Here is a 24822-nt window from a genome sequence, read left to right as displayed (position 1 = left end):
GATACAGATTTTCAATAGTAATATTTCTTTCTTACTTGTAGTAGCCTATTAAGATGGTTTACTTATACATAGATCTAATACAAAACGTCTTAATATTTTTAAAAAAAATTAATTAAAACCTGAAAATGCAAATGTGTAATTAATTGATGATTCAAGGGATTTTACTCCATGGGTGTGTTGGGCTTGGGGGGGGGGGAGAGGGGGGGGGGGGGACTTTGGTTTAACAATTTTTTAGTACGAAAAATCTGATCTGTACTTCGAATAAAATGTTAGTTTATTTCTTGTCTCTTCAAATTAGGTATACAATATGGCTATTGGTTTTCAAACTTTAATTAGAGCCAGATAATAACTAAATCTTCTTAAAATTCAACAATTAGGAAAGTTTTATACAAATATTATAAATTTTACATTAATTGATATAATAAATAATGAGTTTAATTTCTTATTTAACTAGTATTGTGTTTGTTTTTAATATGTTAACAAAGTATATGAGTTTTTTTCCCTTTGCCCTAAAAAAGTTTTACATGATCAATAATTAACATTAATACTGAATGTTAAAATCATATCTTTTACAGAGCAATATAGTGATAATTAAATATTAAAACTACACACCCAAATACATAAACACGTGCACATACGCAAATGTTTAGGATCGTGTTTGTGTGTATGAGTGTTCGTGCTTGTTTACTCACGTCTATGAAAGTGCTAGACGGATACACTGGGATGGGATTCGCTAGTTCTAATATTCTTGAACTCACTGTATGCAGCTTTGCCTAATTTAATCGGTTATTCTGCCTGTATATTGTTACACAATCATATAGTGGAAAAGTAAAACTAACAACCAGAACTAAACCTAAAATCCCAACATGTCTAAAACAAATAGACAATAATTATCATTAAAATTTTTTTTTAAAAACCCACGTTTTCTGATTGAACTAAAAAGTAGAAAACTTTCGGCTTAGCAAGACGAGAGACCCTTTCTTGTTCTGTCTCAATCGCAAGTGCAGCATCAGTTCGTTCTTTCTGCTTAGCAAGACGTGAGGTCATTTCTTGTTCTGTCTCAATCGCACGAGCAGTAGCATGACGCACTGTACCTTTTGCTTTACAAGAGACACTTTGTTCTTCTGTCTCCATCGCTAAAGCAGCAGATTTTCGGTTTCGATCTTTTTCAAGCTTCTTTTGATACTCACCTTCTTCCATAATTTTTGGTCGTTTAGGAGGATTTTCCAATCTGTATCCTGCATTGCGCTTCTCCTGATACTTCTGGCGTGCCTTTTCAATCGACGTCTCTTCTGTGTTGCCGTTTCTTTCACCATTTTGCCCTCGCGTGCAAACCATTCGATCATCAACATTCTACTTCCGGGTCAGTCAGATTTGCATAGGTTTGTACACAAACACCGCGTGACCACTACTCAGCTAATCGCGTGCTTGCTCCTTCATGATTTTTCATTTGTTTTTCAGTAAGCCAGAAGAGGGAAAGTACCGAACCTTGTTTTTATCAAATTACAATTACTAGGTTATGTCCCTTTTTGTACAAATCAATGGGAGTCTAAAATGATCAATAAAATTTTTCCATGGATCAATTTAGTAATAATAATAATTGAATATTGTATTGTCATCGGAAACAAAGCTTCCCTGAAAATTTCAGCGCGCTAGCTAACTGGTAAGTGCCCGAAATTTCGATCGCAAGATTTGATGGAAGGACAAACAAACAAACAAACCAACAGACGCGAAAGCAAGTTAAAGAAAACGTGGGGAAAAAAAACAACCCTTGACAGTATCTCACCCAATCATCTTTCACACCAGTACATTAATTGGTCACCATAAGATCTAAAGCTCACTTGATTGCCGAACATACACTATACTTACAATGTGCATCAAGGGAATCAACTATACGTGTAGACACTATATGCACATTATACTTCTAGTGAATCAGCTATATACATTTACATACACTAATAATGTAGGCTACATCTCGTGGATCAACTATCCGTGTACACACCATATACACATTCTACATGTCTATTCATGTAAGTCATAGCGTAGCGAGGGCGGGGCGGGGGGTGCGGACCGCACCGGGTGACACCATTTAGGGGGGTGACACCAAGGCAAAAAATTGCAAAATGTACAGAAGAAAAATGACTTTTTTCCTGATCCATTAATGATTAATTAAAGTTAAATAGTATTTTAAGTACAAATCGACAAGTATTACAAGAGGATGGGGGTGACACCATGACGTAAACGTGCTAACTATACAGAAAACAATGCTATATCCAACTATATACAGACTTTACATAAACATCGTTACTATTAAGTCTGCAGTGATTAAAGCTTATACACATACATGTACTCGTATGTGGCATATATTTAAATTATAGGCCTATGTAGGCCAACACATACACGCACACACACACTACATATATATATATATATATATATATATATATATATATATATATATATATATATATATATATATATATATATATATATATATATATATATATATATACTTTCTTTATTTGTTTGGGCGGGGGGTGACACCACGAAGGGCCGCACCGGGTGACACCCGACCTAGCGACGCCACTGAAGCCATATACTCACAAAGTGCATTACACACGACACTGTACATCTAGTGATCATCTATTCATGTATAGTTTGAAACTCTCAATGTAGTATCCAATAATAGCAACTTCTATTTATTCACCGTGTACTCACTCCTAAGTCGAGCGTCATCCACATAGACGTCGGTACTTGATCCATCTGGTGTGAACTTGGAGCTTGGCGCTCTGAGTCTAGGCTAACAGGTCATCTTAATTCGTGGTCTGTCCAGTCTAATTTATGGGCCAACTTAATGATGTTTTCTTGAGTACGTACCCCAGGGGCGGAACTACAGTGCCGCCAGACCCCGCAATGCGGGGGGCCCAGGCCATTTAGGGGCCCAGAGCCGACCAAAATCAACTTTATTATAGTTAAAAAAATATTTTTTTTGCAAAAAAAAAACAAAAAAAAAAAAGATCTACTACAGTAGTGATGCAGTAGATAACACACGCTGTTTCATAAAGGAAAAACATATATGCTACATGAGTTGCAGTGTGAAAGATAGGCAAACGTTCAAACCACTTCCATGACTTATTTCCCTTTTTTAAATAGTCAAATATGTGTGCTCTTAATTAAGAAACTTTTTTTTTGCACTAAACAAATTAAAAAGCAATTTTTTTCTCTTATTATTTATTTTTAAAATGAATTTATAATGAAGAATGACCTAGTATAAAAGAAAATTTATTAAAAACTAATAATATAATTACAAAATTTCTTAAAAATAAACATAAGGCGAGAAACCATTACACATACAAAGTTTTCATGCTTCATATTCTTTTGACCGCTGTGAACTCAATAAAAACACAGACAATTGAAACAGAAAATTTCAAACCAGACTAATAGCACTCATATAAATAATGTGTTGTTGAAATATGTTTTAATTTTAAAAAAAACAACTAAGAATTGTAATATTTTCAAATTTCGAGCAAGCCTGATTGAGTATTCTATATATCTATAACTATCTATCTATCTATCTATCTATCTATCTATCTATATATATATATATATATATATATATATATATATATATATATATATATATATATATATATATATATATATTATACATATATATATATATATATATATATATATATATATATATATATATATATATATATATATATATATATATATATATATATATATATAGGGCCCAAAAAAATTTTGCGGGGTGGCCCTTTTTTTCTAGTTCCGCCACTGACGTACCCTCTGTGTTGTGTGCGCTATGTGTTTACTTCGGGCAATTAGTATGAACTAGACCTTAAGGTCAGTAATCTTGTCTGAGACTTCTATACGTGTTAAATAAAGTGTTAAGTAAACTTGGAGACGTCTGCTGTTGTTTTCTAGTTACTACCAGATGATACTGGATAAGTGATGTAACAAGAATTATATAACATAATCATATATCTGCCACCCAACATAAAATGTACCCTATTCTTAATGGCGAAATCTTTATATCCTTTAAGAGCTTTTAAACTTGTTTTTTTTTTATATTTAGTTATGATACAAATGTTAGAGGGGGTAGAACGGCTACCACTGCTCCCCGCATGCTTACGCCTCCGACGACTTGAAATCAGTAATCATGGTCGTAGTTTAAAAACCGAAAAAACGGACTCGAATATTGCAATTTTGTTTAGAATCGATTACCTGAAATTAGGACTACAGTAACAGTAACTCCACAGCAAAAAACAAAAAAAATGGAGCTGTTTGATGAACACACTGTGTGATGTGTGGTTCTTCTAAACATCTTAGAATTATAATGAAACTGGATTGAGTTTTGAGAATAGCATTGCCACTAGGCGTCTGTGTAGTTGCAAATCTATCTGTCTTCCAGTTAGCTTTTAGTTTTAGTAATAATAAATATGTCATTGAAGGTGAGCTCTTAATTATTTTTATTTTATCATTAAATTTAAGTTTAGTAACTTTAGTTTCAGTATGACTGAGTAGTCTAGCTAGTCTAGCTAGAAGAGTAGAGTTAGATCTAGAATTCTAGACTCTAGACTAGACTGACTAGAATGTAGATTTTAGATCTAGATCTATTAACATAAGTCTGATAAGTAGTACACTTAGACATCTAGAGATGGGTGTGGGGAAATTGCGAAAAGCGAAATGGCGAGGCGGGAAAGTGCGAGAAGGGCGCGAAAACGGTCGGTCACGTGACTTTTTTGTCTCGCATTTTACCACAACCCGATACTTACGCTGGGTAGTGTTGAAATGCGAAGATTTCTGCGAAAAATTTACCGCACCCGATATTCAGTGGTATTTGGTCCAGACTTCAAAGACGTTTCGTTTACATTGTTAAAACTTCCGATTTTTCCGTCGCTAGACATACTGATGATTTGTCAACTCCCCCCATCTTTTGTGTCGACTTAGAATACCACCTTGTTCAAAACCGACGGAAATACCGCCGACGATAGATCAACTTCTGTCTTTTGTGTGGAACGCCGAGGCCGCCTTATTTACCATCTTTGAAGATCATCGTGCCCGGATCCGCTGCCGCCGCAAACATATTTTCTATTGTTGCATAGAAATTTTGTATTATAGCCGCCGCCTACGATTTTTTTCTAGCTTTTTTTACCATATAAATCTAAGCACAAGGAAATGCCTACATCATTTGGATACACTAATTTATATTAGATTTTATATCACGGCTGTGACTTTTCCAAATTTTCCCATAAATGTTATATTATTATTTATTAATTAATTGTAAATATATATAAAAATTTATTATTTATTATTTCCATAAATAAGTCAGAAAAAATAACATCAAATTAAGTATGCAGTTACTGCCCTATGTGAAGGCGAGGACTAGATTAACCCTCCCTTATGTGTTGCTTATTCCTAAGCTTTTATGAACTCTAAATGCCCCCAGTTTTTTTTCTCTTACCTACTGTTTGGGGAAAAAATAAAGTGACGTCACCGATATTATCAGTTGCTCGTGCTATATCGTAAGCTATGGGCCTACTTCAAATATTTTTAAAACCAAGTTGAACTTATCTGAATTTTTTGGTTTTGGTGGTGGTTTTATTTTGGGGTCTTCCATAAATGACTTTTTGCAAGTACAAAAATCCATAAATAGATGTTGCAAAATATCTCTCCTGCTGACAAGATTATACCAATTCACAATGACACAGCTCACGTTTGTATAAACATGAGCGGGCTAGATTTTTAAATTAATGCTGACTGAGACGGGATTTTCCTCTTGCTAACAAGAGCGGGCGATGACAGTAGCACAGCAACGATGTTAGGATTTTTAAATAGATAGATCTAGATATAGATCTATCTATCTTCTTAGTATCTAGATAAAAAATAACAACATACAACACTCGTGTTAAAGGGTATGGCCTTAATGCTTGTTTATTTTAAAACAAAAAAAAAATAATTTAAATAAATTAAGATGGAAAAAAAAGAAAAAAACTTTTTTCGCAAAAAGTGTTTCGCTATTTACCCTTAATTCCGCAGGTATGTCTCGCATTACCTTCTCGCATTTTCCCGCCTCGCCATTTCGCTTTTCGCGTCTCGCAATTTCCCCACACCCTCTAGAGATAGTAAAATTTAATTTATTACTATTCAATACTCTAGAATCTAGATTATAGTAGTTATAGTAGGTAGTAGGCCTATTCAGTATTCTTTTACTTTCAATCTAGATCTAGATCTCTAGGGTCTAGGTTAGTAAGTAAGAAGCCTAATAAAAGAAATAAAGAAAAACCCTAAAATTTAAAAATTATAGGCCCTAGATCTACTAGATTTAGGCCCCCATAATCATATGACCGCCACCCTTTCTCCCTCTCTATTCTCATGTAACCCTTAGCCGCCCTAAGGCCTAAAATTAAATTATGTAGATCTAAGCCTGAGCCCTAATAATATTTATATGTTACGGCTTACACACCTATAAATTTCTAGAGTAGTAAGTTTCTAATAAAATGTACAAATTAATATTCGAGGCTAGATCTAGAGTCTAGCCAAGGTGGCCTTAGATTTAGAAAAGTCTTAGAGTAGAAACTCTGTTCCATTCATAAGTCATTTGAATGTTTGAACCTTTTTTTGCCGTTATTCACACTCACACAAAAGATGACTTTACTTTTTTTTTAAATTTGAATTGTATAGGCCTAGGCCTAATTGTAACTTTTTCTCGCTTGTGGTGTGATTAAAAGATTTTTAAAAAATTACCTGGAATTTATATTGCTTAAATTATTATTAAAAATCAGTTAGGCCCCAATAATTTAAATAGTTATATTCCTTATCACAATTAAAGGTCATATATTACGTAAACATTGTATAAAAGTTATTTTAACTGCTTTCTCATCACCTTTGATCTATTGTGTTGTTTACTTTTTTGACTGAATATATTGTACTATGAGCTACTATCCTAATATATAAAAAAGCTCATGTGCACACCTCTCTCTCTGTCCGTCACATGTTTTCTGAGGCTATGAGATCAGTATCTTCAGCAATTTATAGAGAACATAAAAGATATGGACTTTTGTTGAAAAGATGTATTAAATTTATAAACTAAATTCTATTTAAAGACAGAAAATAAAAATAAAGGCATATTCATATATAGAAACATGGGACGGAGTGGTCTAGCGGTAGAGAGCTGGACTGCTAACCCATAAGTCTCGAGTTCGAATCCGGGTTCAAGTCAGTAGACCGTCCCTGAGTCCACCCCACTCTGATGGGTACCTAACTCACGTTAGGGAAAGTAAAGGCGGCTGGGCATAGTGCTGACCACACTATCTCTTCATATGCCGAGGTCACAGAAACAAGTGAACTCTACTTCACTTGCCCATAGACCGTCAGGTTTGAAAAGGGAACTTTATTTTACTACTTATCTATAGAAACACATCTTTAAACATGCAAGGGGAGAAGTGTTAATAGAGAACATTTAAGTAACATAAAAATGTCACTGGCAAAAAGATTGATGTCACATGAAACATATAGGAAAATATCATTGTGAAACAATGTTAATCAAAAGTTAAAACTACGGAAAGTACACAGCATTTAATGGAATCATTTAAGTCACTTAATTAGTGTGGGCATTTAATATGGTGTTTTGTTGACTAATAATAATGTATATAATTTGATTTTTAGTTTTTTTTCTCTGCTTTGTCTCTAATATATTCAACATGTAGTGTAGTAATGCACATTTTGTTTTATGAAAAATATTTCTCAAATAAGTATAACATTTAAAAATATAGGCCTATTATTCACGTGTATCGGGTAGAGGTGGCTAGTTATAATAATAGTAATGCAAAGAACTGTGTTATATTAGCACTATCTAATTTAACGATTTTTAATTAACAAAATGAAAATAGCCATTGGTGTTTAAAATTTTGACACGAGTTACCATCATCACCAAAACAATTATTGATCATGGACTATTTATCCCCCTTTTCTTCTGTGGATTCCACTGAAGTGCATGTGTAGTGTTATTTCCTTAGTGGGTATCCTGTCACCCCATCATTTTTTTGTATGTCTCTTTCTAAACGAATGAACAGCATATTACTGATTTATATTCAATTCTGCGTAATAGCATGATGTGGTGCATATAAACTCCCCAGGCAAAAAGTATGTTAATAACAAATAAAGAAACTGGTTTTACTGTTAATGCTGGTGCTAAATATTTTGTGTTTTCTGACATCCAGAAAGAAACGCCATCTGATCAGCAAATGCATCTAGCTGCACTCCAGGGAAATCTTGAACAACTCAAGCGGACGTTGGATTCTGGCCGTGTACATGTGGATTGTAAAGACAAGGTGAGTCTTTGTGGATTTAAAACAATATGTTGTCTTAGGGTTATTGGATTTCCTGTCAATTTCATGCTGTTGTAATCTTCATAGATTTCATGTCATTAATTAGGGACATGTTGTCTTCAAGTAGAATTTGTGTTTTATGTGAACTCTCTTCTATTTTTATCTAGTTTTTATATACTTAAGTTTGCATTGATTTGGCTAAACTTTATGAGGCATATATTCAAATTGGTTTTCTTGTTTAATGTTTGGGGTGGTGTGGTTGTGCAGTTTGGTGCATGTTTTATTACACAGAAGGTTCAAGTTCAAAGTTCAGCATTAATTTCTAGAATATTTCTAAGCCTTCACATTTTCATTGGGTACTGACACTAGTTGTGAAGATAACCTTGTGCTATTCACACAACTTTTTGGTAAGACCATTGAAAAAGTAAAATACTTTTTTGAACCTTACAATCCTTCTGGTAGGTGAAGTAGAGTTCACCTGTTTCAGAGCACATCATAGGGCTCAAGCCAGGGATCCAAACTCGAGACCTTCGGGTTAGCAATCAAATGCTCTACTACTCAACCGTGCTGTCCCCTACAACATTGAGATATATTGTAAATATTTACCTAGACTAAAATTAACATGAATAGGAATTGGATTGGGAAGCTAGCTGTGTCTGCTTTAAAAATAGCTCAGGTAAATTTAGTCATTCCTTCTTGTCAACGTCATTGATATTTGATAAGCTGCTTCTATTTGAACACTATTCCCACATCAAATTACTGACATTGTTATTCGTTTGTTACCACATAAGAACATGTTAATCATTTTATTTTCTCAATACTACAAGATTTGAAAAACAAGTCTCCTATTATTAAACTTTAATAAGCTGTTTTGAATATACAATGCACAAATTCTGCTACTGAATTTAAAAACAAAAAAATAACCTAATTAATTTGGATTTATTTGTAGGGCAACTATTATATTTATATACTTTCCTAGTATATAGTTAAGTTACAATGTTGATGTAACCACAGGGCTGCCTACTTGTACGGTTTTGCCCGTAACTTTACGATTTTGACACCCAGGTTACGGAATTACGATTATGCTGCAAAATTACAGTTTTGATTTCAGTAGAGATAAAAATCGACTTTAGTGTAAAAAAAAAATTATTTCTGGTGGTAACTTAATTTTGTGTTCCCTGTCTGAGTTTTATATTTTAATTTAGCTAGTTATATTTCAGTATTTCAGTGTGTTATCCGGTTCTAAGGTTCTCAGCCTCATCCGTAACAACCCCCCCTTCCCTTCCCGCTCATGTCATGGCTGGCGGCAGTCGTGTTTATATTGTGAACTATTGACCCCGCGAGTGGTCTGTGTTACCTCATGAGTCGGTGTTGTCCGTAGAGAAAAAAAAAAGGGCGTGGCCTAAATCATTGAAAGTCTGGTCGCGCAGTCTGGCGAGACATTTGCTGAGGCGGTATTACGGCTAAATGCATAAATAGCGAGATATCGAGAAATTTTGTTTGAGATGTGCGAGAAGACAAGATTTTACTAAACAACGAGATCTAGGCTCACCTAGATCAATTACGGATCATATTTTTAAAATCGTTCTTTTCTTCTAGATATTACATTGATAAAATGTAGATTTAAAAAAAAATATTCAAGAAATATGCTAATTCTAAACATCGTCACCCGTCGGCCGCTTACGTTTTCTTGTTCGCGGGAGAAAAAATCCTGACACACACAGTCGAGGGGTCACTGAGTTCACATTGGTTTAGATATCGGTAGTGTAGGCCTATATCATACGTCATACTACTCATTGCAAGAACAATTCCTATTTGAAATTTTCCATTGTCGCCTTACATTCTGAATTTAACGGCGTTTTTTTTTAAAAAAAACTAATTATTAGTCCATAAAATAAAAAGTAGCACGAGTCGCCGACTGTCATCATTACGCTGATGAGCTTAACGATCATATAATATGGGTCTTATTTACATTGTATTTAAAAAATGTGTAAAAATACTGAAAGTTACGGAAAGTTACGGAAAACCTATGCTCTTGTTACGGGGAAAATTTTTTTGGGGTAGGCAGCCCTGTAACCATAAAGTGGGGGGGGGGGGGGGGCACTGTTAAAAGTGTGTGTAATTATATTTTCTATATAAATTCTATTGGGGGTATCATCCCCAACCCTGAAGTTATGCCTGAAAGAAACTCTGGTTGCCATTTATAATGTCGCTCTAGTCCATAAATTACCTCAGCCCATAGCTATAACATTGTAACCATACCGTGTGACTACTATGTGCACTGTTTGTATAGCTGACTCACTGCCACTCGGTACTATTGTACAAATACGTTCCCGTGGTCCCCAGGGGGTTAAGGGCTTGATGTGACGTTAAGTAACGGCTGCAGTCGTGGTGCTAGCGCTATCTAAAGGCTTTACTTTACTAGGTGTTGGTGGAATAGTTGAAAGGTCACAACCCTATGAAGGCACAGTACATGCAGAGTTTCTTCCAGGCATCTCTTCGCCGCCCCCCCCCCCCGAACGAAATGAAATTTATATAACTTATATAGAAAAAATATATACTTTTAACAGTGCCCCCCCCCCCCCCCCCCGAAAATTTCAAGTACCCCCTCCCCCCCGGAGAAAAAAGTCTGGAAGAAACACTGACCCCGACCACAGTTCCCCGTGTGTGAGTGTTGTCTATAGTCACTACCACTCAGGTTTTAAGCTCAGGTAAAGATGGTAAAACACGTGTTAAAATAATCCATCGGTACTAGAACTTTTTATTTTCTTGGTTTACTGGGACTTCTGATAGGCCTTCGGTCGTTGACCTCCCTTACTCACGTTCCTGAAATAAATAAATAGTTTACAAATGTAGTAGACTTGAGTGGGTGATTGGCTCACAGCACAGGAATAACTTAGCCGAATTTAATGCAATGAATCAGCAGCAATTAAAAGTGCTTCTAAATCCTGACCTAACCGTAACCTTTCCCCCCCATAAGCAATCTAGTTTGAAGTGTGACTCTAAACCTTATGTCTTAAAGCAGTGGTTCTTAACCTTTTTGGAATTACCGAACCCCCAACAGCTTTATAAAAGCATCCACCGAACCCTTCTTGACGGGTCTATCGTCCGCACTGACAAAATCCTATCGTTATGAGTCGGGTGTGTGTCTTGACCTCCGCCGAACCCCTAAGACTGACTTACCGAACGCCTGTGGTTCGATGGAACCCAGGTTAGGAACCACAGTCCTAAGACATGGCTTTCCCTCTTAGCACATTTTGTTAAATGTCTCAGTTGCCATAGGTTCAACGACAGAATGTACCTCAACAATTGGCGTCATCTGGATTCATTTTCTCCACTCATTTCATGTTAAATTATTAATGCTAGTTTTCAAATGTGTACAATAATGGTTGTCATACAGCTGTTGTTTTTAAATATTCCATCAAGTGTGTTCATACGGTAACTTTGTCCTGAGCCGCGCTAGGAGACATTCATCCCACGGGCGTCAAATATGGGGTTATATACAACCTCGCTGGCATGTTGTCACAATAGTTCCTGGGTCATACTTTGTCGCCTTATTGGAATTGTACTGATAGACCTCAGAAGTAGTAGTTTATGTGTCTTTGGTCACGGGTTGTAGTAGGTCATTTACACAATATCTAGACACTTTCCAATCACATCAGTTGATGGCCGTGTTTGTTACTTCAGATGAATCAATAACACCTCGACCAGTAACAATATACTCAAGTTTTATATTTTAAGATTGATTTAAAATACAAGTCAAAGCTAACAAAGACCTTTGGCGTAAGTACCAATAGAAAGGAAAATGTTACTCTGACGGCAAAGCTCCATGGTCTATTATCTCCCCTGTATTTGTTTAGCTTGGTTTCCGGCACTGCGCTATTTGATGCTCTCCTTGGTGCATTGAATGCATGCACAGTTTGTTTTACCTGTCTGTTTACCTGAACCTTGCCAACCCTCCCTGTGCCGCCTGACCCACATCTCTCCCGTACGTTGCGTCATCGCTGGTAGCGATTAGGGGATAACTAACCCATTGGGTTACCGCGATCTTCGTTTGATTTCTTGAAACATGTGAGCCAAATTACTGGTACAGGGGTGGGAATAATGGGGGGGGGGGGGGGTGTAGTGCCCAGACCTATGTCTTTGACTACATGAAGAATGGTACTGGGGCGCCCAGATCTATAGCATTTGACAACATATTTACTGAGGAATTGTTCAAGTATAGGGGGGAGGGGGTACTGTACCCAGACCCATAATGAGAAATGGTACTGTATTTGGGTGGGGATTATGGGGTGGTGCAACGCCCAGATTTATTGTCTTTGACCACATATTTACTGAGAAATGATACTAGTATACGGTGGTGGTGGTGGTACGTTGCCCAGACCCATAATGCTTTTGATGACATTAGGAATGGTATTAGTATAGGGCTGGTAAGTAGGTCACCAACCAGTTCTACGGCTCAATAAAACCTGCATGAGCCATAGAACTGGTTGGTGACCTACTTACCAGCCCTATAGGGTGGAGATTGTGCGCTATGCCCATATCTAGTGCCTCACAATGACCACAACCCAATGGAAACTAGAAATGTCTTTCCAGCATATTTTAAACTCTGGAAACTAGCGAAAATTAGTGTGGGGCGAGATCTTCGTTTCGATCTTGACAAAGATCTTTTGAAAATCAAAGAAAATGCAAGGGGTGCATAAACCTGGTTTATTCAGAGGTGCATGAATATGAGAGGCGATGTACATCATTAAATATGGGCTATGGCCTAGTCTAGGAGCCGGCCAAGATTTGTTGATGGCCGTTTTCCCCTTTCTTGTTTGTAGTCCAACCATTCTTTGTTCTTAGTCTCTTCCAGTTGGTTCTATGTAAGGGCCGCCAGTCTAAGGCGTTATTCGACCACCTGTGTAAACATTGTGTTTGCTGCATTTGGTTTACAGTTTACAAGATACGTGTACGGGTAGTGCGATACAGAGATAACTGATAAATGTACTGTTTACACTCAAGTTGGTGATCGTGTAAAGTCCAGTCAACTAAGCTAGCCATAACTCGTTGGTCGCGTATTTTAAGGTTTTCATCGTATCGATGTTTGCTCCAGATACTGTTTTCTCGCCATCTTGTTGCTGTGGTAACGCTGATTGTTAGTGTGGGTTGGTAGTACGTCAGTGACGGTTGGTGGTACGTCTGTGTGGTTTGGTAGTACGTCTGTGTGGTTTGGTTGTACGTCAGTGTGGTTTGGTAGTACGTATGTGTGGGTTGGTAGTACGTCAGTGTGGGTTGGTTGTACGTATGTGTGTGTGTTGGTAGTACGTCAGTGTGGTTTGGTAGTACGTATGTGTGTGTTGGTAGTACGTCAGTGTGGGTTGGTTGTACGTATGTGTGGTTTGGTAGTACGTATGTGTGGGTTGGTTGTACGTATGTGTGGTTTGGTAGTACGTCTGTGTGGTTTGGTAGTACATCTGTGTGGTTTGGTAGTACGTCTGTGTGGTTTGGTAGTACATCTGTGTGGTTTGGTAGTACGTATGTGTGGTTTGGTAGTATGTTGTTCCTTGAGATATAACTGTTCATGTTTTTAAAACACCACTCCTGACAGTTACCTCTCCATACATCACTGAGCAGTGATTCTCCCCGCCAACCATCCCTCGGATCTAGTCAACGACCGTTTCCTCCATCTAACACTACCGGGTTTCCTTCCGTCAGCAGTTAATAGATCCATCTTTTGTACTGTGACGTAGGTTTTCTTTAGCACATGTGGTTATCTTTAATTGTGCTAAATTTCAAAACGGCACACGGCTTTTCTTACCTGTATGTTAGCTGCTCTTTCAGTCTTCATTATAAGACTTTTTTTTTATTATCATTAAGTCAACGTTTTCTTTTTGTTTTTTTAATGCCCAAATTGTACATTATATTTTTAAACTGCTCTTTAAAAATATTTTAGAAATACTCTCGTTGGTTTTTATTTGTTTATTTTAGTTTGCAATATCATGTAACAACATAAGGCGCCGTAGATTTATATTTACATTAATTTAGGAATGAAGTGCAAGAAAAAACGTTAAAAAATTTAAATCGTGGTAATTGTCCCAGTATCGCTATCTACCACATTTACAAGATATGACGAAGCCAAAAAATATTTGAAATACCTGCACCCGAAACTTAATGTGGGAGAATGCCAGGTCCCTGGTATTTATTGAATTTATTGTATGGGAAGAGACTCCTGCAGCATTATGGGGGTGGTTTGAACGGGGCTTTAGTAGATGGTAAAAGGTGTAGTCTCAGACTTGCTTTATTGCATGGGATGAGCAGCATTATGGGGGTGATTTGAACGGGGCGTTAGTAGATGGTAAAAGGTGTAGTCTTAAACTAGTTTTATGGTATGTTATGAAATGCCTGCAGCATTATGAGGTGGATTTAATCGGGCCATTAGTAGATGTCAAGACGTGTAGTCCCAAACTTGTTTTATTGTCGTGAGGTAACTCCTTGGTCACTGAACCACGTTTGGTAAGTCTATACTGGACGTGATTATTTCCGCAGCCCTAATTTCAAACATCCACTGTCACAACAGTTGTGTGGTGAGGTCACTTGTGTCTAATCACATCGATCTTGCCGGTGTGAGCATGTTTTGTATCGGGCGAATGTATGCCGGACGGGCACGAATACAGCCCCATTTAGAAGCAACGATTGCTCTCACTTTAGAGGCTGTGGTTTTATGACTCGCATAACAATCGAGTTTCCCATCTGGTGCTCGATAACAGACTCAAGTTTATGATGATTCCATGGAGACAGGGGACTTAAGTCACTCTACCGTGGGTTATTGCTCTTTGATGCTAAAAATAAAAGACATAAATCAGCTAATTGTTTCAGGTACTGTTCTTTCTGTTCATTGTATAGCAGGGGTCTCCAAACTTTTCAGCCCGAGGGCCGCATTAACAATCAAATATCAGTTCGGGGGCCAGAGTTTCTTCCATGCATCTCTTTGGGTTGGCGGTGTGCCCGGTGCCCCCTCCCTCCCCAACGAAATATAATTTATATAGAAATATATACACATTTTAAATGCACCCCTCTAAAGGAGAAAATATCTGAAAGAAACACTGTCGGGGGCCGACAATACACTCGAGGTCTAAGTCTGTTCTCCTTGGGCAAACACAAAAACCCACCCGCCATTTTTTGAACTTGTCTCTAAGGAAGTCATTTGCTTGCAATTCAATGACCTCCATCTGCAGTTCATCTGGGCAACTGGTTACATTTGCTTCAAATGGGTATTGAAACAGTATCACTTCATCTGCCTTTGAGTCATAGTCAGAAAACCGCTACTAAAACTGCAGCTGGAGGTCCTTGATGATCTCGCATGCAAATGATGTGGGGAACTCAGCTGTTGCTTCAGCCATGAAGACCTTGCACTGCTGAAAGTGCGTCAAGTTGTGGCCCTGTATTTGTTCCAAAAACATGGAACAACTGTCTAGCGACTCATCCATTGCAATTGGAAAATTGTGACACTTATTAGCAGTTTTCACTATTTGAGTCACAATGTCTGCAACGCGGAGGGCAATGGTATTTGCACTCATAGCTACATATTCAAATTGTTTTAAAATTTCTGAGGAAAGTTCCTCAGCCACTTCTAAAATCATTTTTTTTCCGTGAACAAAAAGATCTCCGCGGGCCGGACGAGAGGACCTCGCGGGCCGCATCCGGCCCGCGTGCCGTAGTTTGGAGACCCCTGGTATAGAAAACGGTACACTAGTAGATCTATGTGTAAACAATCTGGTTAGCAAGATACGGGTATAGAGATCAACACTTGGCAGACAAAGATAACTGATACATGGACTGTTTACTCTCAAGACGTTGTTGACGTGTAAAGTCCAGCCAACTAAGTAACTATTTCTCATTGGTCACGTATTTCAAATATTTATATCATGGTCTTCATCGTATCGATGTTTTCGTTATAGTTATTCCGTGGAGTTGGTTTATATGTAGGCATACCTAGTAAGGAAAAATCTGCATCGATCATCAAATCTAAATTAGATGTATTGGTCATCAAATCTAAACTAGCTGCATCGATCATCAAATCTAAACTAGCTGCATCGATCATCAAATCTAAATTAGATGTATTGGTCATCAAATCTAAACTAGCTCTTAGATGGCACGGCATCGTCGGGCGGGAAAGCGTATGTCCTGATTTCGGATCCCGGGCAGATGAGGTTCGTTGGGTTCTAGGAGAGAGAACTCCAAAATAAAAAAAGAACTGATACCTTGCAGAAAGTTCTTGGGTGGAACAATGGAAAGACAGACATGCTGAAGTCTGAGTCGGCGGCCTAATAATATGGCGCCTGAGTTGGAGGAAATCCCGTCCTGTATTATAATTAAGAAGAAGCAACACTCTTAAACTGTAACCTAACCAATAACTTTTGATCTTGTAATCGTCTGCTTGACGGTGAAAAGTGGACATGCGGTAGGGTATAAGTATAGTGATCTTAGCTGTCAGTCGATGATAAACAATGCGCTTACGTTAAAAAGTTTTTAAAATGTAGATTCTAGAATCAATTGAAACATTGTCTTCTGAACTTCATTAAAACTTGTACTTTACGTTTGGACCTAGAAACGCTGGCAAGTTTTAACCGACATGAAACTTGGCATCGCGTTTGTAGCCCGGCTTAGTTTCGTTATTTATTGAGTGAAAACTCTGGGGTACCCGCCGCTGGACAGTCCATCCATCTCACAGCACGTATGTGGGGGGGGGGGACACGACCGTTGATCCTGACTTAAGCCTGTGTCAATACGAGGCCTTGAGTTCGCATCAAGTATAAAGCTGGAGCTATCATTTATTACATACACACGTCTACCAGAATTAATTTTCTAAAGTCGGTTGTTACTACCCCCAAAGCTTGTTTAATCAAAATATATCCCAGGTTTTTCGACGCATCTATAGCATTTACTACAAGAGAAAACTCTTGCTTCGTGTTCAGTTGAATTCATTTTCTCCACCCTCTGACTCCGCCCCCACCACCTACTCTTTTCTACTCCCACTCCTAAAAAACACATTTGACTTGACAGGCTTTTTTTTTATTCCGAGGCTTAAAATTTGAACTTGTATGGATTTTCCCGATGGTGACTGTGTGAGCAGTTACCTGAACAAGCGGTCCGTGTAAGCTTCCACTCACCTTTGGTGTTGTATTTTTTTTAACATCATTTCCGCTCCGTCTTTCACACTCTTTTTCGTTTCCTCCCACCTCTTCTCCTCCTCCCGTCTTTAACGGTTCTCACACGAGATGTTTTCGCTGATGTTACATAAACATTGTTTATGTAACTTCAGCGCTAAAATTTAAAAATGAATCCGTCTACTCTAATTGAATACGTTACGGACAGGACAATACCGTGTGCAAGTCTATCCTATCAAGTTGGTTTTTTCTTGTGTAATCTTAAGCGTCATAAATCTAGATCTAGATCTAGTTGGGATTTTAGGGTCTGTAATAATTGTTAACGAATCAGGATTAGGGTAGCGATACCAGCAAAATAGAATCGAGTACTGACGTTTTAAGAAGTACCAACAACAGTGCTCTCCCCTTGGCTGTGTTTGATGTAAACAATTTCGTGTTCTCAGATGTTCAGCCGGCTCTGATGTAGGGGATAGCTGAACTGTTTAATTGTTTAGTGAGGTTAAATCTGCAGTCTATCGACATGAAGGGACGACGTCCCTGTCTCTAGCTGCTGTTTGTGTACAGGCTTACTATTAAAGGACACCCCTCACTCTAGCTGCTGTTTGTGTACATGCTTACTATTAATTACTATTAAAGGACACCCCTTACTCTAGCTGCTGTTTGTGTACAGGCTTACTATTAAAGGACACCCTCACTCTAGCTGCTGTTTGTGTACAGGCTTACTATTAAAGGACACCCCTTACTCTAGCTGCTGTTTGTGTACAGGCTTACTATTAAAGGACACCCCTCACTCTAGCTGCTGTTTGTGTACATGCTTACTATTAAAGGACACCCCTCACTCTAGCTGCTGTTTGTAGTGTATATGCTTACTATTAATTAAAGGACACCGCTGACTCTAGCTGCTGTTTGTGTACATGCTTACTATTAAAGGACACCCCTCACTCTAGCTGCTGTTTGTGTACAGGCTTACTACTAAAGAACACCCCTTACTCTAGCTGCTGTTTGTGTACAGGCTTACTATTAAAGGACACCCCTGACACTAGCTGCTGTTTGTGTACAGGCTTACTATTAAAGGACACCCCTCACTCTAACTGCTGTTTGTGTACAGGCTTACTATTAAAGGACACCCCTCACTCTAGCTGCTGTTTGTGTACAGGCTTACTATTAAAGGACACCCCTCACTCTAGCTGCTGTTTGTGTACAGGCTTACTATTAAAGGACACCCCTGACTCTAGCTGCTGTCAAAACCAATATTGAACGTATTCTATAATAACATGTAATCTGTTTTCCATCACCAGGAGGGGACAACGCCCCTGATCCTTGCTGCTGCCAACAACCATGTAGAATGTGTGAAGGAACTGTTACAACAGGGGGCAGATCCCAACGCTAGAAGGCTGGTATGTCTTTCTGAATAGTCAGATCTGTTTATGTTATACACTTTATAGTTCGCCTAATTTATGACGTTTGATATATTTTATTATATTTTACTTTAAATAGATAGTCTGATATATTTTAAAATTTCAGTTAGTTCTTAACCGAGCAAGACGTATTGGTGATATTGATGTCTGACAATTGACTCTGATAATAGGTTGTTAGGTTTTTGGTAGCAGTAATATTGAATTAGTATTGTGATATACTGTTGGGTGTTATATTAGTATTGAGTTTACTACCAATGACCTAACACCCCTTGTTTAAGAAGATTCCATTAAGAAGATACCATTAATTTGGCGTTATTGAACCCTAGTATATTACATGCCCCAGCAGGGAATATCAAAATTTAACATTCAAAGGCGCTTACTAGTTTTGGTTGCTCTTGGAAATAAATAATTATCCCATCTTGATGTTTTAATGCTTGATTAATGAATTTGTTTTGTTTTTTTACAGACAGGGACATGTGCACTGTTTTTTGCGTGCCAGGGAGGGTTCATTGATGTGGTCAAAGTTTTATTGGAACATAATGCCAGTGTTGACCTGGCTAGTTTTGTAAGTGTTTATCCCCCTGTCAAATGTCCAACATTAAGTTGACCCTCCTGTCAAATGTCCAACATTAAGTTGACCCCCCTGTCAAATGTCCAACATTAAGTTGACCCTCCTGTCAAATGTCCAACATTAAGTTGACCATCATGTCAAATGCCCAACATTAAGTTGACCCTCTTATCAAATGACCACCACAATAAGTTGACCATCATGTCAAATGACCACCACAATAAGTTGACCATCATGTCAAATGTCCAACATTAAGTTGACCCCCTGTCCAATGTCCAACATTAAGTTGACCCCCTTATCAAATGACCACCACAATAAGTTGACCATCATGTCAAATGACCACCACAATAAGTTGACCCTCTTATCAAATGACCACCACAATAAGTTGACCATCATGTCAAATGACCACCACTATAAGTTGACCATCATGTCAAATGACCACCACAATAAGTTGACCATCATGTCAAATGACCACCACAATAAGTTGACCCTCCTGTCAAATGTCCAACATTAAGTTGACCATCATGTCAAATGCCCAACATTAAGTTGACCCCCTGTCCAATGTCCAACATTAAGTTGACCCTCTTATCAAATGACCACCACAATAAGTTGACCATCATGTCAAATGCCCAACATTAAGTTGACCCCCTGTCCAATGTCCAACATTAAGTTGACCCTCTTATCAAATGACCACCACAATAAGTTGACCATCATGTCAAATGACCACCACAATAAGTTGACCATCATGTCAAATGACCACCACAATAAGTTGACCATCATGTCAAATGTCCAACATTAAGTTGACCCCCTGTCCAATGTCCAACATTAAGTTGACCCTCTTATCAAATGACCACCACAATAAGTTGACCATCATGTCAAATGACCACCACAATAAGTTGACCCTCCTATCAAATGACCACCACATTAAGTTGACCCCCTGTCAAATGACCACCACATTAAGTTGACCCCCTGTCAAATGTCCAACATTAAGTTGACCCACATGTCAAATGACCACCACAATAAGTTGACCCCCATGTCAAATGACCACCACAATAAGTTGACCCCCCCCCACCTGTCAAATGACCACCACAATAAGTTGACCCCCCTGTCAAATGACCACCACAGTAAGTTGACCCCCCCACCTGTCAAATGACCATCACAATATGTTGACCCTCCTGTTGTTGTCCCCTAGGATGGAGGCACGCCGCTGTTTGTTGCTTGCCAGTGTAACCACGAGGATGTTGTGTCAGAGCTGCTGTCTAGGGGAGCCGACATCCACGCTCAGATGATAGATGGCGCCACCCCCTTGTTCATCACAGCGCAAAATGGACACGCTGAGCTGTTGAAGTTTCTTCTTTCTAAAGGAGCTGATGCAAATATGACGAGAAAAGTCAGTGATTCAAGAAACCTTTTAGTTTTGTATGCATGTTTAGTTCTTATTATCTCTCAAAGTATAATCAATTTCAGGGCTATTGTAATTGATATTGTATAATTAAATAATTTAAATTGAAGGTTTTTAAAACATTATATTTTGAAAACTATTTTGATTTTTTATCCAAAGAATTCTTTAGCTAATATTGTATTTTGTTAGCTAACATTTTCATTGATAAGTATGTTTGTCTGAGATGTTAACATTAAATGATACAATATGACTAAGCTAATGTTTTGTGTAAAACCTATTGTAGGATATGGCCAGTCCCTTGTGGATTGCTGCTCAGATGGGACACACGGATGTTGTGAGAGAATTGTTGCTAGCTGGTGCTGATGTTGATGCAATGAGAGAGGTAGGGACACACGGATGTTGTGAGAGAATTGTTGCTAGCTGGTGCTGATGTTGATGCAATGAGAGAGGTAGGGACACACGGATGTTGTGAGAGAATTGTTGCTAGCTGGTGCTGATGTTGATGCAATGAGAGAGGTAGGGACACACGGATGTTGTGAGAGAATTGTTGCTAGCTGGTGCTGATGTTGATGCAATGAGAGAGGTAGGGACACACGGATGTTGTGAGAGAATTGTTGCTAGCTGGTGCTGATGTTGATGCAATGAGAGAGGTAGGCAAGCATGTCTGCTTTCAAGTTTTTTTCTTGATTTATTTTGTAGTTTTATTGTTTTGAGTTTACTATATAAAAACATCTTTCCAAATATTGGGACTGTACAGGTATCTTTATTTCATCCCCACCCGCATTAGCTACTGCATGTTTTGATAATTAATTCTTAAACTAAATATAAACAACTTAAGTACCTTTACTTGTGTTTATTTACTTTATTAATTTTAATGATGGTTGTACTTAGTGACATTTCAGTTGTAATTTAAGTCACGCTGAATGTTTTACTTCTCTAGGATGGAGCGACCCCTTTATTTAAAGCCTGTCATAAAGGTCACTTAGATACAATCACTGAAATTCTTAAACATAAACCAAATCTTGGAGTGCTTAAGGTGGGTGTGCTGTGGATTTAGACATTTTTAAAAACAGTTACTTTGTTTTCGTTGCCTTTTCTAATGTATGAATTACTCCAACTTAATTTTTACTTTACAACTACACCTATGTAATGTACAAATTGAAACCACACTTACCTAATATCACATTGAAACCACACCTACCTAATATCACATTGAAACCACACCTACCTAATATCACATTGAAACCACACCTACCTAATATCACATTTAAACCACACCTACCTAATATTACATTGAACCACACCTACCTAATATTACATTGAAACCACACCTACCTAATATTACATTGAACCACACCTACCTAATATTACATTGAAACCACACCTACCTAATATTACATTGAAACCACACATACCTAATATCACATTGAAACCACACCTACCTAATATCACATTGAAACCACACCTACCTAATATCACATTGAAACCACACCTACCTAATATCACATTGAAACCACACATACCTAATATCACATTGAAACCACACTAAATGTGTACATTTGAATCTACTAACTTAATGTTTACTTTTGACTCTACCTACCTAATGTTTACATTGAAACCACACCTAATTGTCACATTTGATTCTGCCTACCTAATGTTCACATTTGACTCTACTTTCAGAATGGGGAAACAGTTTTACATGCTGCTGCTTTATTTGGCCACTCAAAGGCTGTCAGACTTTTGTTACAATCAGGGGTCAGAGCTGATATTAAAAACAAGGTACTTGTACAATAATTATACACACCAAATTCATGCAACCCAGGATATTTTACCACCCTACCTGATGTAATATTAGACAAGTACACATAGGCGGCACCAATTTCATGCATCCCAGGATATTTTACAACCCTACCTGATGTAATATTAGACAAGTAGGCCTACACACATCTAAATGGCTTGCCATAATTACACTTACCTGATCTGATATTTGTTCCTTTGTTTGATACACCACTTCTGTCTTGTTGTTGCACTTCTTAAGATTTTCCAGATGTTTAATAGGGAAAAATATGTTCAAAGTATCATTATAGTGGTAGAGAAATAAAAAGAAACAATATTGAAAAAAATCATGATTTTATATTTTAGAGTATTTATTCATTTTGTTGTTTGTTTGTTTTTTTCCCAAGGAGGGACAGACCCCATCAGAGCTAGCAGTAGAAGCAGGTTACGACTACATCGCCACTTACATCAACAACTTCAGTCAAGATCCTGACAGTAAAAAACTTAGTGGGGCCAGTGCACCATCTGATGAGTAATGTTGCAATATTGTGTCACAGTTTATTTATTGTTTACATTCTTAAAATGTTGGTAACTTACAATCAAAGCCTCACAAAGTTGGCAATTGTATTTTGTTTAATTAATAATTAGGACAAGTATTTCAATGTATTTTTTTAATGCTTGTTATGAATTTTAACCATTAGTCTTTTAGCCTTGTGATTCATGCATGCTATTTTTACCTCTTTACCTCCAGCAATACCATTTTTAAATGGATTTGCCGATGTTTGTTTCATATTGAATCAGTCCTAGTTTTTAATTGATATTTTTAGTTGTTTTGTTTTTAAAATCAAACCCTAAAAAAACAATGTCCCTAGTTTTTGCATTATTACTTGCAACCTGTTTTGTTTTTGTATCTTCTAAATTAAAAAAATAATAGTTGAACCACACACTTTATTTTGCCAATCAAATAATATTTATATATCATAATATTCTTTATTTGTGTGATACTACTAATTAGTAATTACTAACAAAGCCAGCTTATTGTAAACTAACATGGACAAAATGATGTGATATGTGAATGTAATTTAGGATATTTTTATTTATTTTTAAAATTTATTTACAAACTGAACTGTAAAATTTGTAGCGCTGCATGCAGCTTACCTCTTTATATTTTAAAATGTGTTCATGGAACTGTTAATATGATATTTTTTTATCTAACTTAAAGCACACAAATAATTGTATGGCAGTTTAAGTTGGAAGAGTTGTATAATCAATATTTTACAATAAAATTTTACATAATAGATGGGGGGAAAAAATAAAATTATAACCATCACTGTTTTTGATTTTGCTTAATGAGTAGCATAATCACAATTTTTCTCTTTAATGAACATTCTTTAAAGTCTTTCTCTTAGATATACTTAAACAGTTGAAAACTAATCAACATTTTAGCACTTAAAAATTGTTAACTATTTTCTTATATTTGGTTTAATACAGAGGCGTGGGGGGGGTGACACCAAGGCAAAAAATAGCAAATTATATAGAGAAAAATTTGAGGGGGGCGGGGGGTGCAAATAAAAAATTTGAAAGTTTGTCCCCGAAAAGGGTCGCTACGCCTCTGGGGGGAGGGGGTGACACCCGACCTCGCTACGCCACTGGTTTAATATACTATTTAATTTGCATGTGATATCACTATGAGAGAATTAATTTCTGTAATACTGAAGTTGAAGAATATGGCTGTATACAAATAATCTTTTGTATGTTTATTTTAATTTTTGTCAGTGTATTTTTATTCTTCTGTATTTACTAACATTTGTGACATACACTGTACATTACTAAATAACAATTTTTAATTCCATTTTTTAATTAAATTATCAGTAATTTACTACTCATAAAAATAAGAAATTCAAATAAGTTTTTGTTTTAGAAAGTAAACTTTAGTAATCTATCAAATTTTTAATACCATTAGAAGAAAGAAAAAAATTTTTTTTCTGTTTTAATAATTAGCACCTGTTTATTTCCATGTTGAATTGTTTGTTACATACAATTAATGTTGAAGGTCATGTTTTTAGGTTGTCTAAACATGTAGCGTCTTTGATTTGAAGATTATGAATACTCAAGTCTCTTTCTTTAATCATAAATACATCATCATTTA

The 24822-nt window shown here is 37.1% G+C and overlaps 1 protein-coding gene across 1 annotated transcript; it reads left to right on the top strand.

Annotated features, from left to right (window-relative positions):
- The first annotated feature begins 4300 nt into the window (after nucleotides 1-4300).
- Nucleotides 4301-24112, top strand: LOC131947901 (ankyrin repeat domain-containing protein 29-like). Its single transcript, XM_059309290.1, has 9 exons — nucleotides 4301-4478; nucleotides 8250-8360; nucleotides 18808-18906; nucleotides 19394-19492; nucleotides 20688-20885; nucleotides 21181-21279; nucleotides 21838-21933; nucleotides 22578-22676; nucleotides 23081-24112. The coding sequence occupies exons 1-9, from the start codon at nucleotides 4467-4469 to the stop codon at nucleotides 23207-23209; spliced, it is 942 nt and encodes a 313-aa protein (XP_059165273.1). The 5' UTR covers nucleotides 4301-4466; the 3' UTR covers nucleotides 23210-24112.
- The last annotated feature ends 710 nt before the right edge of the window (nucleotides 24113-24822 follow it).

The sequence above is a fragment of the Physella acuta genome, unplaced genomic scaffold (genome assembly GCF_028476545.2).
Source record: "Physella acuta isolate Inbredline_101_S28 unplaced genomic scaffold, ASM2847654v3 ptg000615l, whole genome shotgun sequence".
Taxonomy (NCBI): Eukaryota; Metazoa; Mollusca; class Gastropoda; family Physidae; genus Physella; species Physella acuta.
This window is presented reverse-complemented; position numbering and strand designations above follow the sequence as displayed.

Coding starts and splice junctions, on each gene's coding strand:
- LOC131947901 (XM_059309290.1), top strand. Junction 18,907..19,393: donor ATCCCAACGCTAGAAGGCTG/GTATGTCTTTCT, acceptor GTTTTTTTACAG/ACAGGGACATGTGCACTGTT. Junction 20,886..21,180: donor ATGCAAATATGACGAGAAAA/GTCAGTGATTCA, acceptor AACCTATTGTAG/GATATGGCCAGTCCCTTGTG.